At 46.1% G+C, this 27,556-nt stretch overlaps 1 protein-coding gene across 3 annotated transcripts; it reads right to left on the minus strand.

The window, feature by feature from the left end:
• Positions 1-906: 906 nt before the first annotated feature.
• ACOX1 (acyl-CoA oxidase 1) lies at positions 907-27,552 on the minus strand. Of its 3 annotated transcripts, XM_069953664.1 has the most exons (15): positions 27,374-27,551; positions 26,716-26,875; positions 21,129-21,172; positions 13,512-13,628; positions 12,255-12,362; positions 11,396-11,515; positions 11,186-11,301; positions 10,401-10,570; positions 7,581-7,743; positions 7,310-7,500; positions 5,675-5,854; positions 5,451-5,556; positions 5,227-5,370; positions 3,209-3,415; positions 907-2,101 (listed from the first exon to the last, which is right to left on the minus strand). In XM_069953664.1, the coding sequence occupies exons 1-15, from the start codon at positions 27,480-27,482 to the stop codon at positions 2,051-2,053; spliced, it is 1,986 nt and encodes a 661-aa protein (XP_069809765.1). In that variant the 5' UTR covers positions 27,483-27,551; the 3' UTR covers positions 907-2,050. The 3 variants fall into 3 exon arrangements, with proteins under 3 accessions (XP_069809765.1, XP_069809764.1, XP_069809763.1); XM_069953663.1 differs by lacking the exon at positions 13,512-13,628 and having other exon boundaries at positions 21,012-21,172; positions 27,374-27,552; XM_069953662.1 differs by lacking the exon at positions 21,129-21,172 and having other exon boundaries at positions 13,512-13,672; positions 27,374-27,550.
• Positions 27,553-27,556: the final 4 nt, after the last annotated feature.

Consider the following 27,556-nt stretch of genomic DNA (forward strand, 5'->3'; position numbering starts at 1 on the left):
ACTTTTCTCAGGTTTATGTCAGGAGGATAATCAGGTATTAAATTACTATGAAACAGCGCCATAAAGTGCTCTTCAGGCTGAACAACCTACTTGTCCCCTTAACAATCACTCAGTACACTTCTACACAGAGGAATATGAATCATTCTCTTGTCCAGTATTGGCAGCATAGTCTGTACAGACACATTACAAATAACGTCCACTTTCCTCTTCCAGCAAAGATAAGAATCGCTGTATAAAAAGGAACTGTGGGGGAGATTTATCAACCATGGTGTAAAGTGAAACTGGCTCAGTTGCCCCTAGCAACCAATCAGATTCCACCTTTCATTTTCCAAAGAGTGTGAGGAATGAAAGGTAGAATCTGATTGGTTGCTAGGGGCAACTGAGACAGTTTCACTTTACACCATGGTTGATAAATCTCCCCCAAAGTGTTTTTGTATTTATTAAGATAATACTATAGTGTCTTTAGACCAGCCATTACAGTGCCCCCACAACAGCCCTCATTATGACATTTAAAGGGGTTTTCTAGATGAAAATTAGAAACCATGCATACTCAACTCCTCTGGCCTCCTCCACACTGCTCTGTGGTCTGCTCAGCCAATCACAGGTGGAGTACCCCCTTAAAGGGAGTCTACCACCCCTTCTGCACATAGCAAACCACTAGCACTGTGTTACAGAAGACATTACTTTGCAATTATTCATACATTTGATACCATTGTTGTAACAAACACTTTACCCTATATTTACCCAGTTGATTTTAAAGAAAACATTTTTTACTGGGAGTATCCCTTTAAGTCCAACCATCTTGATAAATGTGATCTGTCTGGATCTCTTTAATACTTTCTGCCTTTGCCACTTACTCCCACAAGAACACTGCCACCCACTGAATGAAATAAAGACACAGACAAGTAAGAATATAAGGTATATTGTTGGGTAGTGACATCATTATTGTATTAATTACAGTGTTTAGTACATCACCACTTTCCAATATGGTGGTGACCTGATGATCTCATAGCCCTGATGGGCCTAAGAGATCAATATTACAGTCATTACCATCTGTATAGAAGACATTTTACAAAAAGGAAAACTGCATTAGCTATAAATTACACAGATTTCATAGAGGCTTCATTTCATCCGAGCTGCTATCCTAGAATGTGGACGGGAGGGCGATAAAATCATGTTAGGCTGGGTTCACACTGGGTTTTGGCAATCCGTTTTTTCTATCAGTTTTTTTGCGAAAAACGGATGAAAAAAAACAGATGCATTTGTGTGCATCCGTTTTGATCCGTTTTTTCCATTGACTTACATTGTAAAAAAAAAAACGGATCAAAACTAATCTGTTTTTTTAACGGACACAAAAGTAGTGTCAGCTACGTCAAAAAAAAAAAAAAAAACGGATCAGTTTTGATCCGTTTTTTTACAATGGAAGTCAATGGAAAAACGGATCAAAACGGATGCACACAAATGCATCCGTTTTTTTCATCAGTTTTTTGCAAAAAAAACGGATGAAAAAAATGGATTGCAAAAACGCAGTGAGAACCCAGCCTTACTTGTAGACAATAGGGCTCATTTTAATTATAATGCTACAACATGCATTAGCCGGGGCTCTCGGCGCAGGCAGACAGAATAAAAGTAGTGCTAGTAGTACAGGGGGATACTACCCAGGGCCCTGTTTGCACTATGAAATCAGCGCCAAGAGTCCGTGCGGAAAAAAAACCCACACGGAAAAAAACCCCACACGGCGAATCCTGTCTTCAATCTTTTTGAAAGGGAGGGCTAGCGCCTCTCCGCTTAAAGAACTGACATGTCAATTCTTTGAGCGGAGGTGCGTGAGCCCTCCCTTTCAAAAAGATTGAAGGCAGGATTAGGCGGGCGGGGGCGGGGGGGGGGGGCGGTGGCTCCGCACAGACTCTCAGCCCCAATTGGGTAGTGTGAACAGGACCTTACAATTGCAGGGTAATCAATGGCAGAAGATCTTAGCAAAGAAAGCATTAAAAAAAATAGATATGCCGAGTGCTGGTCCTGTTTCCATTCTTTTGTATGAAAAGGCGAATCACAGCTTGGATTGAAGAGGTTTGAGATATTTGTGGAAGGATTCATGAACCTTTAAAAAGGAGGAAAAAAAACAATTTTCAACAAAGATCAAGTAATGCTGCTATAATTCAGAGGGCTCACAGGTATGGGGACACTGGGGTGCAGCGGACACATAGCTGTAGTTACCCCATTAGGTGTCACTACATATACTGCAAATGGATTCATACATCTAGGGCACAGGTGTTAAACTGTGTCCCTCCAGCTGTTACAAGGCTACTATTCCCATCATGCCTGGACAGCTAAAGCTTTGGATGTCCAGGCATAAAAGAAATAGTAGTTTTGTAACAGCTGGAGGGCCGCAGTCTAACACCCCTGATCTAGGGGACATTTATGAAGACCGGCGTAATTGTACCTCAGTCTAAAACTAGGCCCCACCCCAACCTGCCCCGCCAGATTCATGAAGAAGCACGCGCCTGAAACCTGCCTAAGGGTGCCTTCACACGTACCGGATCCGCAGCGGATTGCACCCTGCGAGTTTGCAGCAAAATCCGCTGCGGATCCTGTAGTGTGCAGCTGAATGGGTCCCATACACGCAGCGGATCCGCTGCCTGTATGGGACCTGGCCCATTTGCCCCCCCCCACCGCTGGCCACCCGCAGCCCTGGCCCCAAGCATACATTACCTGCTCGGCACCACAGCTGTGTGTGACTCTACCGACTCCCCTCGCTCCTCATCAGCCAATCAGTGCTGATTGGCTGATGGGGAGCCAGGAGCGTCACACACACAGCCACGGCGCCGAGCAGGTAATGTATGCTCGCGGCTGCGGGCGGCAGGGGGGTTTAAGGGGCCGGGTCCCATACAGGCAGCAGATCCGGATGCTGTCACATAGTTAAGGCTTTTGAGATGAACAATTTTATTTTTTCATATATGCAAAGAAGCAGCATGTGACCACAAGAAGGTTCTGATCCCCTCAAAGGCGCAGCATTTCCACCATCTACAGCACAGGGGCCGTCAATGAACTATAGGAGAAGGCCTGGAATGATGATAGTGGATGGAAATCCTGGGCTCTGTTGAAACCGTCCACAGATTCCCTTTAATCCTTTTACTATTCACTAATTTACATAGTTTATAGGTAAGAATTCAGCAGTAGATTACGAGGTTTATGGGCCATCCCTTACCTGTGTCTTATTCAGAGGCGACTTCTTTGCCCATTCAAACATATTTTCATACACGTTCCCATCATATCTCCCAAGAACAGAGCCCAGCTGAGTATCTGTATAATCAAATGCATCCACCAAAGCGATAGCATTAGGCCGGATTACTGCCAACAAGTCCTTAATCCGCTGCTGTACCTGATCCAACTGGGAGGTTGTCAGGAGACCGGCCTGCAAGGGAGAAAGTGCTGTTACACCCCATCCTGCTACTGAATTTTATTTAGAAGGGGGGGGGGGGGGTCTTAAAGGGTGTTTACATATGCAAACATTTTTATTGCAACTTTCCAAACAGTCTTGACTATAAAATATTATATAACTAGTTGTGTGTACAGTTCCTGTATCTACACGCACTGTGTAGTCAGACGCTGCAGTCACGTGTTAGGGCCAAATTAAACGGACCGATTTTTTTAATGTAATTAAGCCTATTACACGGCTCGATGATTGTGCAGCCCTTCCTGTATATAGAAAATAATAAACACAGTAATTACCTCTCCTTGCAGTCTTCCAACCTGTTCCCTGCTCACCGCAGCTGCTGCTAGCAAGTCTGAAGCAACAGGCTGCTCAGCCAATTACTGTCTGAGACAGGACAGCACTGCAGCCAGGGATTGGCTGAGCGGTTTGTCACTGCACAGATGGTTTCAGATTTGCCAGTGGCGGCTGCGGTGAGCAGGGAACAGGTTGGAGGGGAGAGGAGAGAGGCAAGTACAGTGTTTATTATTTTCTATATTCTTAAAATCAGCTGCTGACTGCGCACCTCCTAATACACGGAGTGATGCACGGTTGGTAGCCGATGATTGTTAAACTTAGTGAAAGACAAGGATCAGCTGATGATCAGCTCCTCAGCCGATTGTTGTCTTTATTACACAGGAAATATCTACCTGATGGGGCATATAATTGCTCTATGTTATAGGATCCTTACTCCTGGCAAGCCAGAAACAGTAACAGCATGGCTCAAGAATGCAATCCCATCTATTTACCATGTTAAAGGTGTATTCCTCTCAGGTAAAATACATGTTGAATCATCTCCCCCCTACAGAAGGCTTATAATTTGTTTCATACTTATTACCTTTTCAGTCTCCTTCCGCTGGTTCTGAGCCTACTGCTTTGTGCTGAAGACACAGAAAACTATGTGTGAGCTTTTCTCTCCTCCCCCCCTTCAGAGACAGCTCATGTAATGTAATTAGAGTGCCTGGATGGCTGTATCTGTACTCTGTAATACCAAGAGGAGTAATCACAGTAAGGCCGTGAGCAACTTGACTTCAGATTAACCCTCCGAGCATTACAGGGCAGAATTCGTTCGGAAGTGAAGGGTAGACTGCGATAGCAACTCACACATAGTTTTCTGTGTCTTCAGCAGGAAATAGCAGCTCAGAACTGGGGGAAGGAGACTGAAAAGATAACAAGTACAGTATAGAACAAATCTCCAGGATGGGGGGGGGATGATTCAACATGTATTTTACCTGAATAGAATAACCCTTTAAACTGTTGCTTATGGAAATAGAAATAGGGCTACTACATGGCAACTAGGGTTGCAAGACACAAAGATGTCACAACTAGAGATGAGCGAACCTTGAGCATGCTCGAGTTCATCCGAACCCGAACTTTCGGCATTTAATTTAATTTAATTAGCGGTGGCTGCTGAAGTTGGATAAAGCCTTAAGGCTATGTGGAAAACATGGATATAGTCATTGGCTGTATCCATGTTTTCCAGACAACCTTAGAGCTTTATCCAACTTCAGCAGCCACCACTAATCAAATGCCGAACGTTCAGGTTCGGATGGACTCGAACCCGAACCCGGTTCGCTCATCTCTAGTCACAACTAATGTTAGAATCTGATGTCACACTGATGCACCAGTTACAAAAAATCCATCCTTTTTGGCTGTAAGTAGCGCATACCATTGACCTCAATGCAAGCCACATGCAACTTGCTTGCGACTTGCTGAGGTGCCACCTCACATGGAGGATCATCGCACAGCCGTACCTGCAGAAAGTCTCCAGTATTTCGGCTGATCCCATGCAGGGTGTAGAGGAGACAGAGCGAGCTAAGGATACGGTGAGCGGCCAGATCCAGGATCTCAGACAGCTTGTCCACATACAGCTTCACCACCACATAATGACAGTGCGCCTGGAAATGACAGCTAGGGTTATTCCTGGTGTACAATGGCGGAATAGAAAGGGAGTTAACTATTGAGGTGCTGGTCTTACATCAGTGGCCCTGACCAAATCCACAGAGTTTTTGTTCCAAGCGTCTTCTTTACGTTTCCCACGTTGCAGATCAGATTGGACATTTTTGCATGCGGCCACGACCAGCCTACAATACAGACGGATGGCTTATAACTTATGGTAAAGGAAGTCAGCGCTAAGACTTCTAAAAGCAGCCAAGAATACATCCATGATGGGCACTCCCTGCCATCCGCCATTTTACTTACCATGCTGCCCGCTGTTTATAGGCTTCCACTAGACTTCCCAGATCATTCATGTCGGTCACCAAGGAGCGGCCAGCCAGGGGCCGGGCCTGGACACGGTGCGAGGACACATCGTTGAGGTAGGAGACCATTCCTTCAAGCCGTTCTCCAGACAGTGCTGCAGTATAACTTTTGAACAGGAACCTGCACAGGAACACAGGGGGTGTAAGGCCTCATTCACAGGCCCATTGTTTTTCATGGACTGTGAGTCCGCTTTGTGATCCGTGAAAAACAGATGGGTCGGGGATTGGGAGGCGCTGGTGTTGTGTGTGTGTGTGTGTGTGTGTGGGGGGGGCGGGGGGGGGGAGATTGGAACGGGTAGAGACAGGAGCAGTGATGGGAGCAGGGAAAGAGACAGGGGCGGTGACAGGAGCAGGGAAGATGGAAGCAGGTGACAGGAGCCAAGACCGATAGGAGAGACAGGAGCGGTGAAAGAAGCGGGGGAGATAGGAGTGGGTGACAGGAGCAGGCGTAGGCATCTGTGCCACCATCTGCACTATGAACTGCCCTATTTTTTCGCAGCAAGTATCACGGCATGGATGACAGCACGAATTGTATGAATGCACACTTAGGATTTAATAGGCCCTAAAATGGTCAGTGGTTGTGGATCCGTGTGGACCATGGACAATTTTACGGGACATGTGAATAAGGCCCAAGTATGTCAGCTTCCAAATAAATAGCTATTGCAGAATACTAGTGAATAGAGATGAGCGCAACGCGAGGTGATGGGAGGGGTGACAGAAGCAGGGAAGAGACAGGAGCGGTTACAGGAACAGGGAGAGACAGGAGCAGTGACAGAAGCGGGGGAGAGACAGGAACGGTGACAGAAGCAGGGAAGAGACAGGAGTGGGAAGAGACAGGAGCAGTGACAGAAGCGGGGGAAATGGGAGCGAGAAGAGACAGGAGCAGGGGAGATGGGAGCGAGAAGAGACAGGAGTGGGAGAGATGGGAGGGGGTGGAGGCATCTGTGCCGCCATCCGCACCATGACCTGTCCTTTTTCGTGGCAAGGATCACGGCACGGATGGTATGAATGCACACATTGGATTTAATGGACCCTAAAATTGTCCATATTCGTGGATCTGCGACCACGGACAATTTTACAGGATGTGTGAATAAGGCTTAAGTATGGTGGCTTTCTAATAAATAGCTATTGCAGAATACTAGTGAATAGAGAAGAGCGCAACGCGTGAAGCAGGGCAGAGACAGGAACGGTTACAGGAACAGGGAGAGAGAGGAGCAGTGACAGAAGCGGGGGAGAGACAGGAGCAGTGACAGAAGCGGGGGAGAGACAGGAGCGGTTACAGGAACAGGGAGAGACAGGAGCGGTGACAGAAGCAGGGGAAATGGGAGCGAGAAGAGACAGGAGCGGTGATAGGAGCAGGGGAGATGGGAGCGGGGAGAGACAGGAGTGTGTCCTTTTTCATGGCAAGGATCACGGCACGGATGGTATGAATGCACACATAGGATTTAATGGACCCTAATATTAAGTATGGTGGCTTCCTAATAAATAGCTATTGCAGAATACTAGTGAATAGAGATGAACGTAACGTGAGCATGCTTGAGTTGCACTCATCTCTACTATTGAGCCCTTTGGTTACCTGGCGGTCTGCAGCATCATCACTGTGTTCTCCCCCTCATAGGTACAGGCTGGAGTAAATGTCACATAGATGTCAGGGATGCCACTGCTGCGAGAGTACCCGTGCCCTCCACATGCCATCCGGCATTCCTCTATGCCACTGCTTGCAACCCATGTGGTAAAGGCTTTCAATCCAGCCGAGAGGGCGTGGAGCTGAGAAAAGATTTTACAAGATAAAAATTATCCCAGACACGGTGTATATACTACAAGACTAGTACAAGCAGGTAAGTCACCTCAGGAAGCTCACTCAGGTTCCCTTGCTGGATGTCTCCGGTTATCCTATGGTACGTCTGGTTCATGTAGGAGCCCACAAACTGGAACGCATATGCGGTGGCTAATAGTGGGAACAACTTGTATTGCTGAGTCTGGAAGTCCAGGATCTGTGGCTCGGGCTCCCTGCAGTAGGTAGTATACAAGTCAGTTATGGCTAAATGGATTCATAGATTAGACCAATGATGGCAACCTTTTGAGCTTGGTGTGTCAGCATTCGGCAAAAAAACGAGTATAACTCCAATGGTGTGTCAGCGAGAAAAAACACACCATAATTTAGCGTTATTTGTAGTTTTAATTTTTGTACTTAACAAAAAAAAAATTATTGTGTTAAGTAAACTAAAAACCACATATACACACACACACACACACACACACACACAAACTACCCCACCTGACCCCCATCCCTCCCCATACACTACCCTACCTGACCCCCATCCCTCCCCGTACACTACCCTACCTGACCCCCATCCCTCCCCGTACACTACCCTACCTGACCCTCATCCCTCCCCGTACACTACCCCACCTGACCCCCATCCCTCCCCGTACACTACCCCACCTGACCCCCATCCCTCCCCATACACTACCCTATCTGACGCCCATCCCTCCCCATACACTACCCTACCTGACTCCCATCCCTCCCCATACACTACCCTACCTGACCCCCATCCCTCCCCATACACTACTCCACCTGACCCCCATTTCTCCCCATACACTTCCCTACCGGACCCTTCCACATACACTATCCCACCTGACCCCCCCATCCCCCCCACACACAACCTTACCTGACCCCCATCCCCACACACACTACCCCACCTGACCTCCTTACTTACATACACACTACCCAACCTGACTGCCTGGTGACAACACAGTAGCTGCGTCCAGGCGGTACGTGGGGCAGGGAATACATGGGGACAGGTCGCACTGTAAAGCCCCTATTTCACGGGTCGTTTTAGAGGAGCAAACAAGCGCTCTCAGTGCTTGTTTGCTCCTCGTTCCCCGCTCGCTGCCGCAGCTGCCCGGGTGATCGCTGATCGCCCGGGCAGCCCATAGGATACAGCAGCGTCTGCTGCCGATGCTCCTATTCAACGGAGCGACATGTTGAAAAACAAGCGACTGCAACGATCAGCCGACATGAACGATGTTGGCTGATCGTTGCACTCTATTCCACGGGACGATTATCGTTCGTAGAGGCAGATATCGCCCGAATACGGACGATAATCGTTCCGTGGAATAGGGCCTTAAGGCTGCAGGGCTGTCTTGGAGCTTCATGCGCGTGTCAGCAACTATGGCTGAGCATGTTACAGCTGATTCGCGTGTCATAGGTTCACCATCACTGGATTAGACCAAGGGTAGGTAACCTTGGCTACCTACTAAAGCTAAAGCTTTGGCTGTCCAGGCATGATGGGAGATGTAGTTTTGCAATAGCTGGAGGTTTCCTACCCCTGGAGTAGACCAAAAAATGAACACAATAGATTAAAACCACCTGCCTTATACTATGTAGCCCCCACCTCATGCCATCAAAACAGCCCCAAGACCACTGAATATGTTAGTAGCATTATAGGCGGTTTTTCCGAGGCAAAATAGACTGACTATCGGGGTGCTGACCCCCAGAGTGTCTCCATTCATTGCTTAGTGGTGGCAGTGTGTAACTGCAGCTCGGCTCTTATAACTCTAATCACTGGTAAGTGCAGGCGCAGAACTGGTGATCGCTGTGGGTGCCAGGACCCCACCTATTTTGCCTGGAAAATTCCTTTAAACCCTGTTGCATATCAGGTGCGGCCTCTTTGGATCAGACTTCTTTTTCCAGTACATCCCACAGATGCCCGATCAGACTGAGATCTGGGGGATATGTCACCACCCTGAACTCTTTTGACAGGCTCCTCAAACCAACCTTAAACCATTTTTGCTATGTGGCCTGAGCATTATTCTACTGATCAAGGTCACTGGCACTATAAAATATTAGAGACGTTGTGACCCATCTTGCCATCAGAATTTGGTCCAATTTGTTCTACTCGTTTACTGGGCCCAATAATCATTTAGCAAGGGCTGCACGGACATTGTTAGCGATATCCGTGCAGTCTTTACACAGAACAGTTTTTACATGCTTCCTCACCGGTCAGGCGCGGTGCAGCTTCAGGGTGGCACGTCAGAGCTGACAGGCCAGGACCAATGCGGCCAGTGATTTGTGCTCTGAAGCTGCAGCACGCAGGACCGGGGAGGAAGCATGCAGAACGCAGGAGGAGACTGGGAACGTGGAGAGGTAATATAAAAACGGTTTGCTGAATTGTCAGCAGATGATTTTAGGTCTGGGCCTAAAGAAACGATCAGCCGATGACCAGTTCATTGGCTGATGGTTGTTTCTATTACACAGAGCGATAAACTTCCGATCCGGCCGATTATCACTCCGTGTAACAGGGCCCTTTTTTTTTATTATTTTTTAAATCTTTTCAGGGAATGTCTGTAGCTTTTGTAATCGAAAGGTAATTGCATGTTTCCTTACATAGGGATCCAGGTACACAAAATGGTTGGTAAGATACAGAAGGGAAGATGTATAAAGAAATGACAATATTACCTCCATATCCAGGATTAAAAAATGCTACCACCCCTGTCCTCAGGTTGTGTGTGGTATTACAATTCATATCCATTCAATGGAAAGGAGCTGCAGAACCCACAGCCAAACTGAGGACAGGAAATGTCCACTTTCTTCCAGATGCAGCACATGTTTTTCTAAGCCTGGATAACCCCTTTATATGTCCAAACCATGCACAGGTCACACTCACCCTGGTCTGATCTCAGACTGATGTCGTACAGCACTGTAGCGGACAGCAATGGTACAAGCCCTGGAGAGGCTGCGTGCAGAGTCGCCCACAATCATGGAGCGGATAAATACCATGGTGCCATAGGTCAGCTTATCACTAAGCGGCTTTCTATATGTCCCATCCGGTTCAACCTGAGAAAGATAAAATATCGAGGTATATTAAAAAGGAGGTGATGTTTGGATGAAGCTTAAAGGGGTTGTTCACAAAAATTTTTTCTTTCAAATCAACTGGTCAAATCTCCAGTACTTATCAGCTGCTGTATGTCCTGCAGGAAGTGGTGTGTTCTTTCCAGTCGGGAGAGCAGGAGAGTTTTTATGGGGATTTTCTACTGCTATGGACAGGGGTGGCAGCAGAGAGCACTGTGTAATACTGGAGAGAATATACCACTTCCTGCAGGACATACAGCAGCTCATAAGTACTGGAAGACGTAAGATTTTTTTTTAATACAAGTAAATTACAAATCACTGGCACTTTTTGTCACCAGCTGATTTGAAAGAATGATTTTTTTGGTAAACTATCCCTTTACGGGAAAGATAATAGAGCCATTGGCAAGAGACAGAGAATTATACTCATACTGATCACATTAATACACGCAATACGCGTGAACACTTTATATTGCCAACACGTGATATGGTAGCAAAATTACAAATATCAATAAATAGGAACTATTTCATGTAAAGTTTGGGGTGCCGGTATAGTTCCAAGCCCTGTCTCCAGCAATATAAAAAGTAATATTTGTTCCTTACCTGAGCGTACTTCATCAGCATGTTCTCCCGGGGGATGCGGACTTTGTCAAATTTCAAGAATCCATTGTCTGTTTCATCAAATCCGAACTTGGGCCCAATATCTCCAACAGTGACCCCTGTGGTGGTGATCAGAAGGCCGTGAGGAATACGAACACACGTGACCATTGCTTTTGTTCAATGGGCTTTTCAGCTATTCTATATGTAACCCACCTGGCAAAGGGTTGTGAGTGCCTATCTGACGAATAGGAACAATAAAGGCATGTAGGCCCTTGCATTCTCCTTGGGTGTAGAGTTGTGCCAGTACCACAGCATGGTTTGAGGTCTTACCCACTATGGAGGAAAAGACGTATGGGGAAATGAATATTTATTATAATAGTCAGTACTAGACATACTCAGACATAACTTTTGATATGTTGCTGTCCATGGTGAGACTAACAATTCCTTCCATATTTTCTATTCATTCGCCTTTCCCCAGTTCTGAGCTGCTGCTTTTTGCTGAAGACACAAAAAACTGTGTGTGAGCTTTTCTCTCCGTCTCTCCTGCCCTTCCGGGACAGCTCAAAGTTCCTGTCTGCAACATTGTACCTTCTTTTTAACGCTGGGAGGGTTAATCTGAGGTCAAGTTGCTGATTAACTTACTGTAATTTACCCCCCCTGGCATTACAAAGTTGCAGATAGGGACTTGTTTACATCAGCCGTCTCAGAAGGGAAGGGGGGAGACAGAAAGAAAAGCTTACATATAGATTTTTGTGTCTTCAACAAAAAGCAGCAGCTCAGAAATGGGGGAAGGAGACTGAATAGATAACAAGAAGTATGGAAGGAATTGTCAGTCTCACCATGGGCAGCAACATATGAAAAGTTATGTTTGTGTGGAATACCGCTTTAAGTGACACAGCTTAGAACAAGTCACCAATGTTTGATTACTGTAGGTTTTACATCCAGGACTCCCTCATTTAAGGGATCAGTGGCAATTCCATCACTCATACTTATGACATGTCTCTAGAATAAAAGTGGAGAATCCCTTTAATACCCTAAATGCTTTAACAATCAACCCCCAACAATGTCTTACACCCTCCAGGCCACCACTTGATGGAGGACACAGTGGGGCTGTTCAGAATGAACTCCTGCGTAGATGGGTCATAGGTGGCCGTTGTCTCTAGCCCTCGCAGATGGGTTCCTGTAATAAGGAAGAAGCATAAAAAGGGGGGTGTTAAAGAAAAGTCAGATAAAACAACCCCAGTTCCCCCCATAATAAATGGTATAAGGCGTGGCAGTGCTAACCCTCCCTGAGAAACCTGCATGGCAGTGCTTACCCTCCCTAAGAAACCTGCATGGCAGTGCTAATGCTCCCTGAGAAATCTGCATGGCAGTGCTAACCCTCCCTAAGAAACCTGCATGGCAGTGCTAACCCTTCCTGAGAAACCTGCATGGCAGTGCTAATGCTGCCTGCGAAACCTGCATGGCAGTGCTAATGCTCCCTGAGAAACCTGCATGGCAGTGCTTACCCTCCCTAAGAAACCTGCATGGCAGTGTTAATGCTCCCTGAGAAATCTGCATGGCAGTGCTAACCCTCCCTAAGAAACCTGCATGGCAGTGCTAATACTCCCTGAGAAATCTGCATGGCAGTGCTAACCCTTCCTGAGAAACCTGCATGGCAGTGCTAATGCTGCCTGCGAAACCTGCATGGCAGTGCTAACGCTCCCTGAGAAACCTGCATGGCAGTGCTAACGCTCCCTGAGAAACCTGCATGGCAGTGCTAACCCTTCCTGAGAAACCTGCATGGCAGTGCTAACCCTCCCTGAGAAACCTGCATGGCAGTGCTAACGCTCCCTGAGAAACCTGCATGGCAGTGCTAATGCTCCCTGAGAAACCTGCATGGCAGTGCTAACCCTCCCTGAGAAACCTGCATGGCAGTGCTAACCCTCCCTGAGAAACCTGCATGGCAGTGCTAACCCTCCCTGAGAAACCTGCATGGCAGTGCTAACCCTCCCTGAGAAACCTGCATGGCAGTGCTAACCCTCCCTAAGAAACCTGCATGGCAGTGCTAATGCTCCCTGAGAAACCTGCATGGCAGTGCTAACGCTCCCTGAGAAACCTGCATGGCAGTGCTAACGCTCCGTGAGAAACCTGCATGGCAGTGCTAATGCTCCCTGAGAAACCTGCATGGCAGTGCTAACGCTCCCTGAGAAACCTGCAAAGTATCTTCACTATATACTGAAATCTGGTTCTATGGGAAACCTAAAAACGGATACGTTAAACCCGTAATGGGGCCAAATGTAGCAAAAGCGACTGATAAACCCGTAATGGGGCCAAAAGCGTTTGTTACCATGTCCCATTTCAGTCTGAGCGTATGTCCCAATGATCTCCAGGTTCCAGGCAGGCATGAAGAGGCGTTCCTGCTGCTCGGGGGTAGCCTGGTTCAGCAGAGTGGGCAAGAACATGCCTAAGTGCAGGTCAAGGGGCTCAGGGCGGCCCCGGTGTACAAAGCTGCAGAGGAATAAGGATAAGGCAGAGGGGAGTGGTGGGGAAATCGGGCAAATCGACAGACAAAAGTAGAGCGTGTAAGAAACGTGGACAAAGAAAAGGGTGAAGTGACGTGATAAGAAGAACACAAAGGAGAAAGGGAGAGAGAATAATATGGTAAGTGGACCGATTTCTGTGAAGAATAAACAGGTATGCATCCCCAATGATTTTACCCCATAACTAGATGTCATTGGCCGCTAACCAGTTATCAATCAGAGGAGAGGATGGACAATAACACCAACAAATATACAAGGCTGTGTTCATATCAGGTTTTCATGTTTATCCACCATAGTCTCCATATTAGAAAAACCACAGCTACTTTCTTGATAAAACAGCGACACCCCTGTCCTCAGCTTGTGTGTGGTATTACAACTCAGCTCTATCCATTTTAATGGAACTGAACTGCAATACCACACCCAAACTGAGGACAAGAGTGGTGCCGCTTCTGGAGGAATGTGGACCAAAGGAGATTTTCCCAGCCAATAACATGATGTGAACATAGCCTAAACTGAATCAGAATAATCGATATCATCGCATAAGTAAAACACTAAAGAAAGCATAAAAGATGTAATTCAATATCTAGTATCTACAAGTCAAATTAACGTCCACAGAACCATGCATCTATGGCATCCATGCATTTACAGAGGTTAGTCTCAATCACCTAGTGTGTAGCTTCTCCAGGCTCCCAGCTATTGGTTTAGCAGCATTGCCTTCATACTGGATTAGAAAATCAATCCTACTACCTGGGTGCTATCCTTTGTGCCTATGGGACAGCAGGATTGCTCACAAGAAAGAAAAGATTGCTGTTTTTCAGTCATTAGGGGTCTCCACTGAATCTGCAGTTCATGGCACGTTATTAGGCTTAGTCTGTCTCTAGTAATGGAAAAACCAGGAAGGAACACAGGAAGTGGGGTTTAGCTTGTGCTATGTTCAAGAGAGTGCCTGGAATAGGTAAATCATAGAGGATCCATACTGTGCTTTAAAGGGGTTATCCAGCACTACAAAAACATGGCCACTTTTCCCCCTCTCTTGTCTCCAGTTCAGGTGCGGTTTGCAATTAAGCGCCATTTATTTAAATGGAACCGAATTCCAAACCCCACCCAACCTGGAGACAAGAGAGGGGAAAAAGTGGCCATGTTTTTGTAACACTGTATAACCCCTTTAAAAGGTAAAATTAAGGCTTTCCTCTGATCTCTGACCACCCATGATCAAGATAGCTGTCCATTGAGTAAGCTTGTAATCATAATCAGCAATTCACCGTTTAGACTAGGGCTACTTTTTTAAGGTAACCCCTTCCTTACTGTATACCCGCCTCTCCTACTTTTAGCATGGCATCAGCAGTAATAGATCCCTGCTTAGACCAGGGATGCTTTTATGATGCAACCCCTTTGTTGCTGTAATGCTGTCCATTTTCTGTTCAATAGCACCCTGCAGTGAACCAATAACTCCCTGTCCCCTACATGTCATCTGTAGTAGCGTGCTGGAAAATCATACCCCAGCACATCGCCAACCTGTTCAGTCCAATGCACCTTCTTCAGCAACAACTCATGCAATAATGTTCAGCCTTAAGGGTACAAACACACACACCGTATATGCAGCAGATCTGCAGCAGATTTGATGCTGTGTTCAGTTATTTAGATCTAATCTGCTGCGTATCGCAGCAGTAAATACGCTGCGTATACGGTGTGTGTGTGTGTGTTTGTACCCTAAAAGGAATATTCCGCTCAGATAAAATACTTGTTGAATCATCCTCCCTGGAGGTTAACAATTCGTTTTATCTTTTCAGTCTTCTTCCCCCAGTTCTGAGACTGTTGCTTTCTGCTAAAAACACAGAAATCTGTGTGCGAGCTGTTCACTCTGTCTTCGCTCTGATCTCCCTCCTCCCTTCCTCTGCACTCTAATGTTGGAAGGGATAGGGTGGGTTCATACTGAGGAATTCTCGCGGATAATGTCCGCAGAATTCCGCTGTCTGTCCGCGCGCCTTTCCGCCGGCTCCATAGACACCATTCTATGGGCCGGGGTATTCCGCTATCCGCCGAAAGAAGTGACATGTCACTTCTTTCGGTGGAATGCGGAATCAGCCGGCCCATAGAATGATGTCTATGGAGCCGGCGGAAAGGCGCACGGCCGTGTGCGCGGACAGACAGCGGAATTCCGTGGACATTGTCCACGAGAATTCCGTAGTGTGAACCCACCCTTAATCTGGGGTCAAGTTACTGGTGACCTTATGGTAATTAACCTTTCTGGCATTACAGAAAGCAGTGACTGCCGGCCAGGGACACTGTTTACATAAGAAGAGCAGAGCGGGAGTGAAGTGAAGTGAACAGCTCACACACAGATTTTTGTGTCTTCAGCAGAAAGCAGCAGCTCAGAACTGGGAGAAGGAGACTGAAAAGATAACAACGGGGAGGTGATTCCACATGTATTTTACCTGACTGGAATACCCCTTGAATCATGGTTTCACTTGTTATACTCTAAGTATATTTAAATTCGGTGTCAGTCTATTTCCTAATCTATCTTTATAGCAGTTGTTGCTCTGTTTTTATAATTTAAAAAAAAATTCATACTCCCCAGTAGAGATACACAGAAGTAGCCTACTGCATATCTTTTATACAATGAATTCAATAATATAACAATATGCTCCTGAGCTCCCTCTAGTGTTGGCAGAATTTTGGCACATTTTAGGCAAAACGCAGGTTGGCTTTATACGATTGTTCTGCGTTAAAATACGCAATTGCGTATTTTTAAAGCGTGAAGCTTGTTGTTAGCAAAGCATTAGTTGTTAACAACCTGTGCGAAAAACGCATGTAGCTTCATGCTTCAAAAATACGCAATTGCATATTTTAACTCAGAACAATTGTAAAAAGCCAACCTGCGTTTTGCCTGCTTATTTTTAAGACTGATTCACGCAGCAAATACGTCAAGTGGGTTTGTACCCTTAAAGAGTATCTGTCAGTTGTTTTATGCTGCCTGAACCACAAGCAGCATAAAATCACATCGGTCCCCCTGACTCCTATCTAGTCTGGAATGCTGAGACATTTTTTAGAATTTTTTTTTTTACATGGGGCCATGGGATTGGATGAAATGTGTGAAAATATTAGGTGACATCTGCTGCATGTAGGCTATGAGTGAACAGAGTGAGCCGAGTTGTTAGTAATGAGTCAGCCTGTATGGATATCAAGCTGCCTGTGGTTCGAGCAGCGTAAATCTCCTGACAGATTTCCTATACCAGGAACTGAGTGTTTAAAGTTGAGATTAACCGATTCTGAACAGGTAGATGCCCCTGTCCTTCAGAGATGTGTTCAGCCTTTTAAAGGGCTACTGCAGGAGAAAAAATTATTTCAAATTAACTGGTTTCAAAAAGTTATATAGATTTGTAAGTTACTTCTATTTAATAGTCTCCCGTCTTGCTGTAAGTCCTACAGGAAGTGGTATATGCTTTCCAGTCTGACACAGTGCTCTTTGCTGCCACCTCTGTCCATGTCAGGAACTGTCCAGAGCAGTGAAAAAAATCCCCATAAAAAACCTCTCCTGCTCTGGGCAGTTCCTGACATGGACAGAGGTGGCATCAAAGAGCACTGTAAGACTGGAAAGAATACACCACTTCCTGCAGGACATACAGCAGCTGATAAGTATGGGAACACTTGAGATTTTTAAATAGAATTACACATTTCTATAACCAGTTGATTTGAAAGGAAAATAAAATCCTGGAGTACCCCTTTAAATTGCATTCTTTTTCCAGCAGCAGAAACGAGGTTCAGTTTCCTTTTATGTAGAAAGTAGGTCAGGACTGCGCAGCGGCACAATGGACGGACTGTGCCCGGGCACATCGGCCGTGGTTACACGTCCTTCAGATTGGCTCTCACAATACATTCAGAAAGTCTTCAGAACCTTCCACTTTTATCACATTTCCTTCTGCTGCGGCTTTTTGCTTTCTGTCTAACCTGACCAGCCCTATAGCATGACGCTGCCATGACCAGACCTCACTGTAGGGATGGTACTGGACAGGTGCTTTACATACTGGCAGCGGAATGAAAAATTCAATGCGAGTATGTAAACCTATAGAAAATTACACTACACAGGATCGCAGCGGATTTTGCTGCGGAACTCACAGTGTGAAATCCGCTGCAATCCTGTACGTGTGAAACTATCCTTAAAGGGGTATTCTGCTCAAACATAAAACTTTTCACATGTTGCTGCCCATGGTCAGACTAACAATTCCTTCCATACTTGTTATTATCTATTCAGCCTCCTTCCCCCAGTTCTGAGCTGCTGCTTTCTGCTGAAGACTCAAAAAACTGTGTGTGAGCTTTTTCTCTGTCTCCCCCTCCTCCCCCCTCCCTTCAGAGACGGCTGATGTAAACAAGTCCCCATCAGGCTGTATCAGCAACTTCTTTGTAAGGGCCGGTTCACACTGAGGAACCTTCTACTGTCTTCTGCTGAGGAGAGGCTTCATTCTGGCCACTGCCATAAAGCCGTAAGTCCAATAGTTACTCCCCTATACAGTGGCTGGTAATAGGGGCCCTAAGTCCAATAGTTACTCCGCTATACAGTGGCTGGTAATAGGGGCCCTAAGTCCAATAGTTACTCCGCTATACAGTGGCTGGTAATAGGGGCCCTAAGTCCAATAGTTACTCCGCTATACAGTGGCTGGTAATAGGGGCCCCCAAGTCCAATAGTTACTCCGCTATACAGTGGCTAGTAATTGGGCCCCAAGTCCAATAGTTACTCCGCTATACAGTGGCTGGTAATAGGGGCCGTAAGTCCAATAGTTACTCCGTTATACAGTGGCTAGTAATTGGGCCCCAAGTCCAATAGTTACTCCGCTATACAGTGGCTGGTAATAGGGGCCCTAAGTCCAATAGTTACTCCGCTATACAGTGGCTGGTAATAGGGGCCCTAAGTCCAATAGTTACTCCGCTATACAGTGGCTGGTAATAGGGGCCCTAAGTCCAATAGTTACTCCGCTATACAGTGGCTGGTAATAGGGGCCCTAAGTCCAATAGTTACTCTGCTATACAGTGGCTGGTAATAGGGGCCCTAAGTCCAATAGTTACTCTGCTATACAGTGGCTGGTAATAGGGGCCCTAAGTCCAATAGTTACTCTGCTATACAGTGGCTGGTAATAGGGGCCCTAAGTCCAATAGTTACTCCGCTATACAGTGGCTGGGCAGCTGTAGATTTTGAGAAGTGGTCTAATGAAGGCAATGCTGTCCGGCATGGAAGCTAGAGGAGGATGAACAAACTGCGGAAATGTTAGTAGGGTCAGGTGGGTTAGGTGAGTTATTTCACGTTTAGTAAGCAAGTAATCACTATACAGTTGTTACATCCATGAACTACAGCCATGGCAGACACATAAGAACAGATAGGGCCAGGTTCACACAGGGCACCAGTGGTTTGTCATGTTACAATTTATTTATAATTCCCCATACACACAATGCATTTGTTTCAGTCCTGTATTATTACTTTATACTTCAGTATCTTTTATCCTGGACATGTGTCAGTTTGCTACGATGGTTAGTGTTAGGCTGCATTCACACGTTCAGTGATTTCCAAGATCCGTGGATGAAGTCCGCTATCTACCTCCATGATTCATGAAAAACCATCCGTGATTGCATCCGTGTCCGTGTTTTTCAAGGATCTGTGGAAAGCTTTTTAAATTACACTGATTACCTCACATCCGTGTTTTTCACGGACTGTACGGATGTTAGATCTGAGCAAAGACTTTTATGGGGGAATCGGCGCCGTGACCTTGTCCAAGTTATGACGTGTCTTATTTTTTTCACGGAATGGATTGCAGATCCAGGAAAAAAAAACAAAAAAACGGAACGTGTGAATAGCCCCATAGAAAGCAATGGGCTATAAAATTGTCACTTTACAGAATGTGTGAATGCAGCCATTTTTGGAGCAATTTGTATCCACCCAGCACATCCCTGTATGAACCGGCTTAAGTATGAGATAGTGAACAAAGATGAGCGAATCTGAGAATTTTCTTTGTAGACAGACATTTATCCTTATACAGAGACATAATACCTGCATAGAACAATTGCAGCCATTATTGTCCTATACAAGGGAAATATGACCCTGCAACAGGAACTCTGTCTGCAAGCAAAGAAAATCCTCATAGCTTTGCTGATCTCTAGTAGAGAAGCATGAGACAGGGTTATCCTTGGCCCTCACTGTTTTGGTCAGTAATGGGTCCTCATCATCACCTCACAATTTGACAACACATGAATGGGGTAATAGGTTATCAGTGTACAAGGAGCTGGCTGATAACATTGTAGTTATAGGAATAGCTGTGGCCATGGGGGGCTGAAGATTCATCAGTCATCTGAAATTCAGGTTCCAAACTGCTGACACTGTTACTAACTGTTGAGACTCCCTTACTCAAGGCTGTGCTGTCCTGCTCGGTGGTGATTCTGTCCTTAAGATGTCTGACATGGAGGAGCATGTGACCATGCCCCACCCCAATGTCTTCCATAGGCATATAGAAGCTCAGTGGTGGACACTTGAGGGCAGGGCATGGTCATATGCTCCTCCATGTCAGCCATCTTATGGACAGAATCACCACAGAGCAGGACAGCACAGCCTGGAGGAGGGGAGTCTGGTTTTAGCTCTATGAGGTACACAGGGAGCTGCTGTCAGTATATACAATGAGTGCAGTTACTAATACTGTACGCTGAACTATTTTACTATAAAAGTGGCCAACCCCTTTAAGGTCGGAATGCGCCTTCAAAAACTTCAAAAAGTTATCTCCCTATAAACATAACCTCTTGGCTCAGCTGAACGTTCCTGTGTTCTCTATGCGGAGGGGTATGGCGCAACCAGACGGCTCTGGAAGCAGCTTATCTCTCCAAGAACAAATGGGTTGGGCAGTGAAATTCTATTATGCCCAAGCCCTATACCTCATATGCTCAATACTGACAGCCCATCCCGCAGTTCCTGCTCTATGCAAAGAAATTGTGTACAGGTGCCAGATTGTAACGGTGTTCAACTTCCAGCTGCAGGAACAAGAATAGGAGGGGAAGCAAGGAGGTGTTTCATCCCTCAAAATTGCAGAACATATATCCTGTATATGATTTGTCTACAAAGAACAGCGTGATGACTGGGTAGCAGTTTGGGTTTCTAACAAGTGACTATTAAACCACCCGGGATTTACACTGCCAGTTCCCTAATATTCCTGCAACCTATGCCTGTGCCACATTATATTAATAACTCCCATGACCCTCTCTGCTATGACAGGTTTCGTCTGGCCCTACCAGTATGCACCAACACTTGCCACTCTGCCCAGTACAAAACTAACCATGCCCCAGCTCGGTCTGTGCATAGGTGCCAATGGCTTGGAGTCTGCTGGCAAGAGGCAGCCACTTTTTTCTCTGGGATTCATTGCACTGATTTGCCAGCATGTTGGTAAACATACTGTAATGTAAGCCCAAGGGATCCGTCTGAGAGCACAAGCCTGTTCTATGGGAGAGAAACAAAGGACATGAGATGAGAGGTGACTGCAAAAGGAAATGTCAGACGCTGAGAGAGTCGCTTTTGTTACGTTGTTTTAATTGAAAACAGCGTCCGTTCTTTTCATAAAATGTACGTTGTGCGAACATAACCTTAAAGGGAATCTATCAGCTGTAATTCACATTGTAAACTGCTGACACTGTTAGATAGCTGTCAGGACGAGGAGACACGTGGTACCTTTCATATATCTGTCTGTACTTCCAGACCGTAAAAAATATTTTTATTTTTCTGGCGCAAAGTGTGAAGGAAGAGTTCCCAAGCTCCTGAATTGCTGTGTGATGGGAGGGGAAACAAGGAGGTTTGGGAACACCTCTTACATGGTGCACCAGAGAATTCAAGACTTCACATGCCCCTGATTCCAGCTTGACTCCTGAAATGAAATGGAAGGCTCTTAAAGGGGTGGTTCACTAAAATATTTTTTCCTTCAAATGAACTGTAGTCAGAAGGTTAAACGGATTTGTAATTTACTTCTATTTAAAAAAAAAATCTCCAGTCTTCCAGTACTTATCAGCTGCTGTATGATCTGCAGGAAGTGGTGTATTCTTTTCAGTCTGACACAGTGCTCTCTGCTGCCACCCTTGTCCATGTCAGGGACTGTACAGACCAGAAGCAAATTCCAATATCCTTCTCTAAACAGTTCCTGTCATGAACAAAGATGTCAGCAGAGAGCACTGTGTAAGACTGGAAAGAAAACACCACTTCCTGCAGGACATACAGCAACTGATAAGTACTGGAAGACTTGAGATTTTTTTTTTTAAATAGAAGTAAATTACAAATCTATACAACTTTCTAAAACCAGTTGATTTTAAATAATTTTGCCGGAGTACCCCAGCGAGAGTTGTTATTCCCCCGCCTATGGAAGCCCCCCTGTCCACCTACTGCTGGAGAGTTCACAGATTGTTTGCACAACACTGTGTGTATGGAACAAATGGCTGTACATCTTTCAATGGGCCGATTCTAGGTTCTAATCCCATGTTTCCAGTAGGTTTGTAAGGTCTGTTGGTCCTTCCCTTTTCATGCTGTCAGCTACAATTCCTCCATACACCATCTGTATTACGCTATTTTACTGAATGGTATTGCAAGTCTAAACCTTGTTTTTTATTTCTCAATCCAAACCACATGATTTACCCTTAAAACACAGTCGCTTTCCTCCATATACAGCACCACACCTGTCCTCAGGTTGTGTGTGGTATTACAGCTCAGCACCCATCAATTGAGTAGAACTGAGCTGCAATACTGCAAACAAACTGAGGACAAGGGTGGTGCTGTTTCTGGAAGAAAGCAGCCATGATCTTCTATTCCTGGACAAGTATTAATCATTAACCCTTATAATGCTGTTTAGAGCGTGAACTATTTTAACCCCACGAGAATGGAGGTAAAAAGTGTGATCAAATTACTCCATGGAAGTTCACGTCTCCTTATTTGCACTTTGATGCTGGGAGGGACCATAGATAAATCTGCACTTTAGTCGGAGCGGTTTTGTAAAGCAAGTCAAGCAAGTGGAGGATACAGCAGCATGTCATCTACCATAGCAAAGGTAAAGTCCAAGGTATCTACAGACATAACAGGGCAGCCTAGTGTGTACAGAGGTGACAGGCAGTGTGCACATCCCACGGGATGAGCTGACGTGACAGCAGGGAGCAGGGAGGAGGAGGGGAAGCGAGTAAGAGACGCCCACAGAGGAAGGACGCACTCACACAGCTCATATACACGTCAGGATCCAATAATACTACAGCATAACGATAACACAATGGCAGCCAGCCGATGCTAGGTACGGTCTGGATACTGCCAGGGGCCCCTCTTCAGGATCCTAAGTTGAGTGCCATAATGTGATCGGTGCTACTACAGCTGCTATTATCCTACAATAGTCTAATAGTCCTTTTAAATATAGCGATTATTGATAAAAATCTGCAATATCAATCAAAATTTTGTGATTATCTGCTGATGTAAATACAGCTAACAATACAAGCGATAAATCGGTAATTAGAGATGAGCGAACCTGCCAAAGTTCGGGTCCATATGAACCTGAGCTCTCGGCTTCTGACTGCCGCTGTCTGCCCGCTCCGTGGACAGGGTGGATACAGCCTGAGGACCAGCTAGAAAACTGGGATACAGCCATAGCCATAGGCCATAGGCTTTATCCCAGTTTTCCAGGCGGTTCTCCGGCTGTATCCACCCTCCCCACGGAGCGGGCAGACAGCGGCAGTCAGAAGCCGAGAGTTCAGGTTCCTCGGCAGGTTCGCTCATCTCTACTCACGATCGTGGTCTTGCAGATCGGTTCATCTAAACAGTGGTTCGCAGATTCACCCTGGTGTGTGGGCTGGCCTTAAAGCGACTCTGTACCCACAATCTGACCCCCCAAACCGCTTGTACCATCGGATAGCTGCTTTTAATCCAAGATCTGTCCTGGGGTCCGTTCGGCAGGTGATGCAGCTATTGTCCTAAAAACAACTTTTAAACTGGCAGCCCTGTCCCAATGGCCGTGAATGTGTATGCATTAGGCTGACACACCCTCTCTGTCCCTCCTCCCTGCCCTCTTCATCATTAGGAATGCTCAAGGCAGACTGTCTCCTATTCATCAGCTGTGTGAATACTGAACATGGGCTGGATCATTAAGGCACCTGTGCAATGTTCAGACAGGAGAAAATGTTCTAGGGGCATTCCTAATGATGAAGAGGGTCTGGGGAGGGACAGAGGGGTGGTGCAAAGTTAGGGAACAGATACTCTAAGCCCCGGCTGTTGGGCATGGGGCTGCAAGTTTAAAAGTTGTTTTTTAGGACAACTGCATCACATGCCGAACGGACCGCAGGACAGATCTTGGATTAAAAGCAGCTATCTGAAGGTACAAGTGGTTTGGGGTGGGCAGATTGTGGGTACAGAGTCGCTTTAAAGGCACGAATGATCCACTGAGCGATATTAAAAGACTCCTGCGTTTTCCTCAACACACATTACAAATTTATATAACTTTGTAATGAATGTTAATAAGTTGCTGTGCCGCTATCCCACCTGCAAAGCACACAAGGATCCCCTGGAGATAAGCAAGGCCAGAGGTTAGGCACACCATGCGTGTTAAAGGACGGACGTGCCTATAAAATGGCTGCAGCCATCAGGAAGGAGAATTCTAGAAACATATCTGTCTCCAGTGACTCCCAGTACCATTCTTGTATTAAGAGTGTAAACCAGCCTGTCCCGCTTTTCCCCAAAATCATGTGTATGTGCGGGGGTCTCGGGTCCACAATGATTTACCCCATTTAATTCCCCCCTTAAGAGAACTATCCATCCATGTCTATATAATCCCCGCCCCTCCTCCTCCTGACACTACTCCCACATTGTACGCTCATCCATATAGGAGATCTCCATATTAACTCTATTAAAGGGGTTATCCAGCACTACAAAAACATGGCTCCTTTCTTCTAGAGACAGCACCACTCTTGTCTCCAGGTTGGGTGGAGGTTTTGTAACTTCGTTCCACTGAAGTGAATGGAGCTTAATTGCAAACCGCAACTGACCTGGAGACAAGAGTGGTGCTGTTTCTGGGAGAAAGTGGCCATGTTTTTGTAGCGCTGGATAACCCCTTTAAGGCTAGCACTCCCTAGTTATAGACATGTATATAGTCTACAGACTAGTTATAGTCTGTATATATGGTCTCTCTTTTCCAGGACACGGTGACCGCCAGTAGCCGAGTACAAGGAGGAGTCTGGTTCTGGCCTAGTAGGAGTAAAGTACAGTCAGGGCTCTATGTGACCTGGGCGCTGTTTATAGGACGTTATCTGCAGGAGATTAGCTTTTGCTGTCATGTACAGGATCAGTCCACACAAACTCCAAACTATCATCTCAGAAGGTCGATCTGAGCAGATTACAGATCAGATGGGGACTACTCATCTGTATACCCCAACGCTGTGTATATCAGGCGTCATAGATAGATGTACAGGGGTTATATAGGGTTATCTTATCCTGAAGGTTACCTAGGGGCTGGAAAGAATGGCTAAAAATTCTATATTGCTCTTAAAGGGTTTTTTTTTTTAAGACCTATAGAAAACATCAGTATTAGATGTCTTTCAACTAGGCTTTCCCATGAGCCCCAATGGCGGCCATGATGTTTCATAATGGACAAGTGACCACAGCAGCCACATAGGTGACTAGTGCTCAGTATGGACATCTGCATTTCCTTATATATTATTTCATGTATATGATATATAGATGCGTTCCTATGGAGCCATTGGGGGAGATTTATCAAACATGGTGTAAAGTGAAACTGGCCCAGTTGCCCCTAGCAACCAATCAGATTCCACCTTTCACCTTCCAAAGAGTCTGTGAGGGATGAAAGGTGGAATCTGATTGGTTGCTAGGGGCAACTGATCCAGTCTCACTTTACACCATGTTTTATAAATCTCCCCCATTGCATCTATCCCACAGTCCGTACATGCACGCTTGTATAACCATACCCCCGCCAAGCCTGCGTTATTATTGCACATATATAGCCATAAGCTTTCCAGACATGCTGGGAGTTGTAGTTATGAAATGACATATTAGCGTAGGTTAGAGGCCACTGCCCTAATATAGTGATACTACGGTACTGACACACTAACTACCATTAGGGGTTCTTTTTACAGATCTAATACGCCTATAACATGTAAGGGTACGTTCACACTGAGTAAAACAGGCGGAATTTCGCAGCACTCCGCTCGGAATCCCGCCTGCCTCAGTGTGTCAATGGGACGCCTCGCGCGCCTCCACTCTACGCTCAAAGAATTGATTTGTCAATTCTTTAAGGGGAGGTGCGCAAAGACTCCCACTTACACACTGAGGCAGGCGGGATTCCGAGCGGAGTGCTGCGAAATTCCGCCTGTTTTACTCAGTGTGAACGTACCCTATAAATATAGTTTTTATCCCCCAATAAAGTGTAGCAGTCAATAAAAAATTAATAGAAACATGTCAGAGATCCGTCAAACTTTTTGACAGGTCAATATCTGGGTGTTTTCTGAAACCCAGCAGGGAGAAGCACCTGGCTGAGCTCTTCTCTCTCGGTCTCGCTGTAGGAGACTGCTATCAAAGTCCAGGACAGAGCGGGGAGAGAGTGTCTTTATCCAGGGCATTTCCCTGCTTGTTACGGGAATATCCAGACCCTGACCGAAAACTTTTGACAGATCTGTAGAACATGTACATCCACCTGCGGCATCCACATTAGTGCTGCAGGTGCTGACCCAACCTATAAGGCAGGGGTAGGGAACCTTGGCTCTCCAGCTGTTGCAAAACTACAATTCCCATCATGCCTGGACAGCCAAAGCTAACGCTTTGGCTGTCCAGGCATGATGGGAGTTGTAGTTTTGCAACAGCTGGAGAGCCCAGGTTCCCTACCCCTGCTATAAGGTGCTATTATGGGCTCCTCAGACCTACGGTCAGTCTGGGACTTGTGGTCGTACTATGGATCCCGCATTACCCCGACCTTACACATTAGACGACTTGTGACATCTGCTGTCCAGGATTCTTACCTCTTGAACCAGTAGATCTCCTCGGGGTCGGATATCCCATGCTGCCGCATCTTCTGGACCATCTGAGCGCTCTTCTTGATGGCCACCTCATAGCGCTCACTACGGGACAGGAAGTTGGGGTCTTCATGCTGGAAGTCGGGATCGTTGATCACTAGGCCTTCTACAAAAGGAACAAGTGACAACCATCATTATGGTTATAAAAATGACCTAATACATCTCGCCCCCCTGTGTATGAAGAAGACCATTAACTCGTGATCTCCAATGGGTGACTCTCCAGCTGTGACAACTAAGCATGCTGGGAGTTGTAGTTCTTTAACAGCTCAGATATTAGATCTTCTCATAGGTATCAGTCACAGATCAGGTCCTGTTAACTGGATTTCCCCTTTAATTATTAAACACTGTTTAGAATTTGCACCAATGAGATACAATGTAACAGATAGGCAGTGCACACTTAGGGTGCGTTCACACCTACAGGATCCGCAGCAGATCCGCAGCAGATTTGATACTGTGTTCAGTTATTTAAATGCAATCTGCTGCGGATCCGCAGTGTGAACGTACCCTTAAAGGGAAAGTTCTCAAATGAACTGCAGATACCCTACTGTACCCATGAATGGTGACTACCTGCCCCACACATCTCCACCCCATATTGTGTCCCCACCGATTTCTCTCCTCCTGCGGGTCCTCTCTGGGCTCCCATCCAGGATATATGTGATGGTCTCCGGGTTGAAGGAGGCAGTAGCCCTCTCCCTGCTCAGATCGGGATTCATCGCTCAGGTGTCACCTCCGCAACTGCCCACGGCCGGCCTTTACCCCCGATTTACATGTGACAGCTCGGCAACGC

Source organism: Dendropsophus ebraccatus, chromosome 14 (assembly GCF_027789765.1).
Source record: "Dendropsophus ebraccatus isolate aDenEbr1 chromosome 14, aDenEbr1.pat, whole genome shotgun sequence".
Lineage (NCBI taxonomy): Eukaryota > Metazoa > Chordata > Amphibia > Anura > Hylidae > Dendropsophus > Dendropsophus ebraccatus.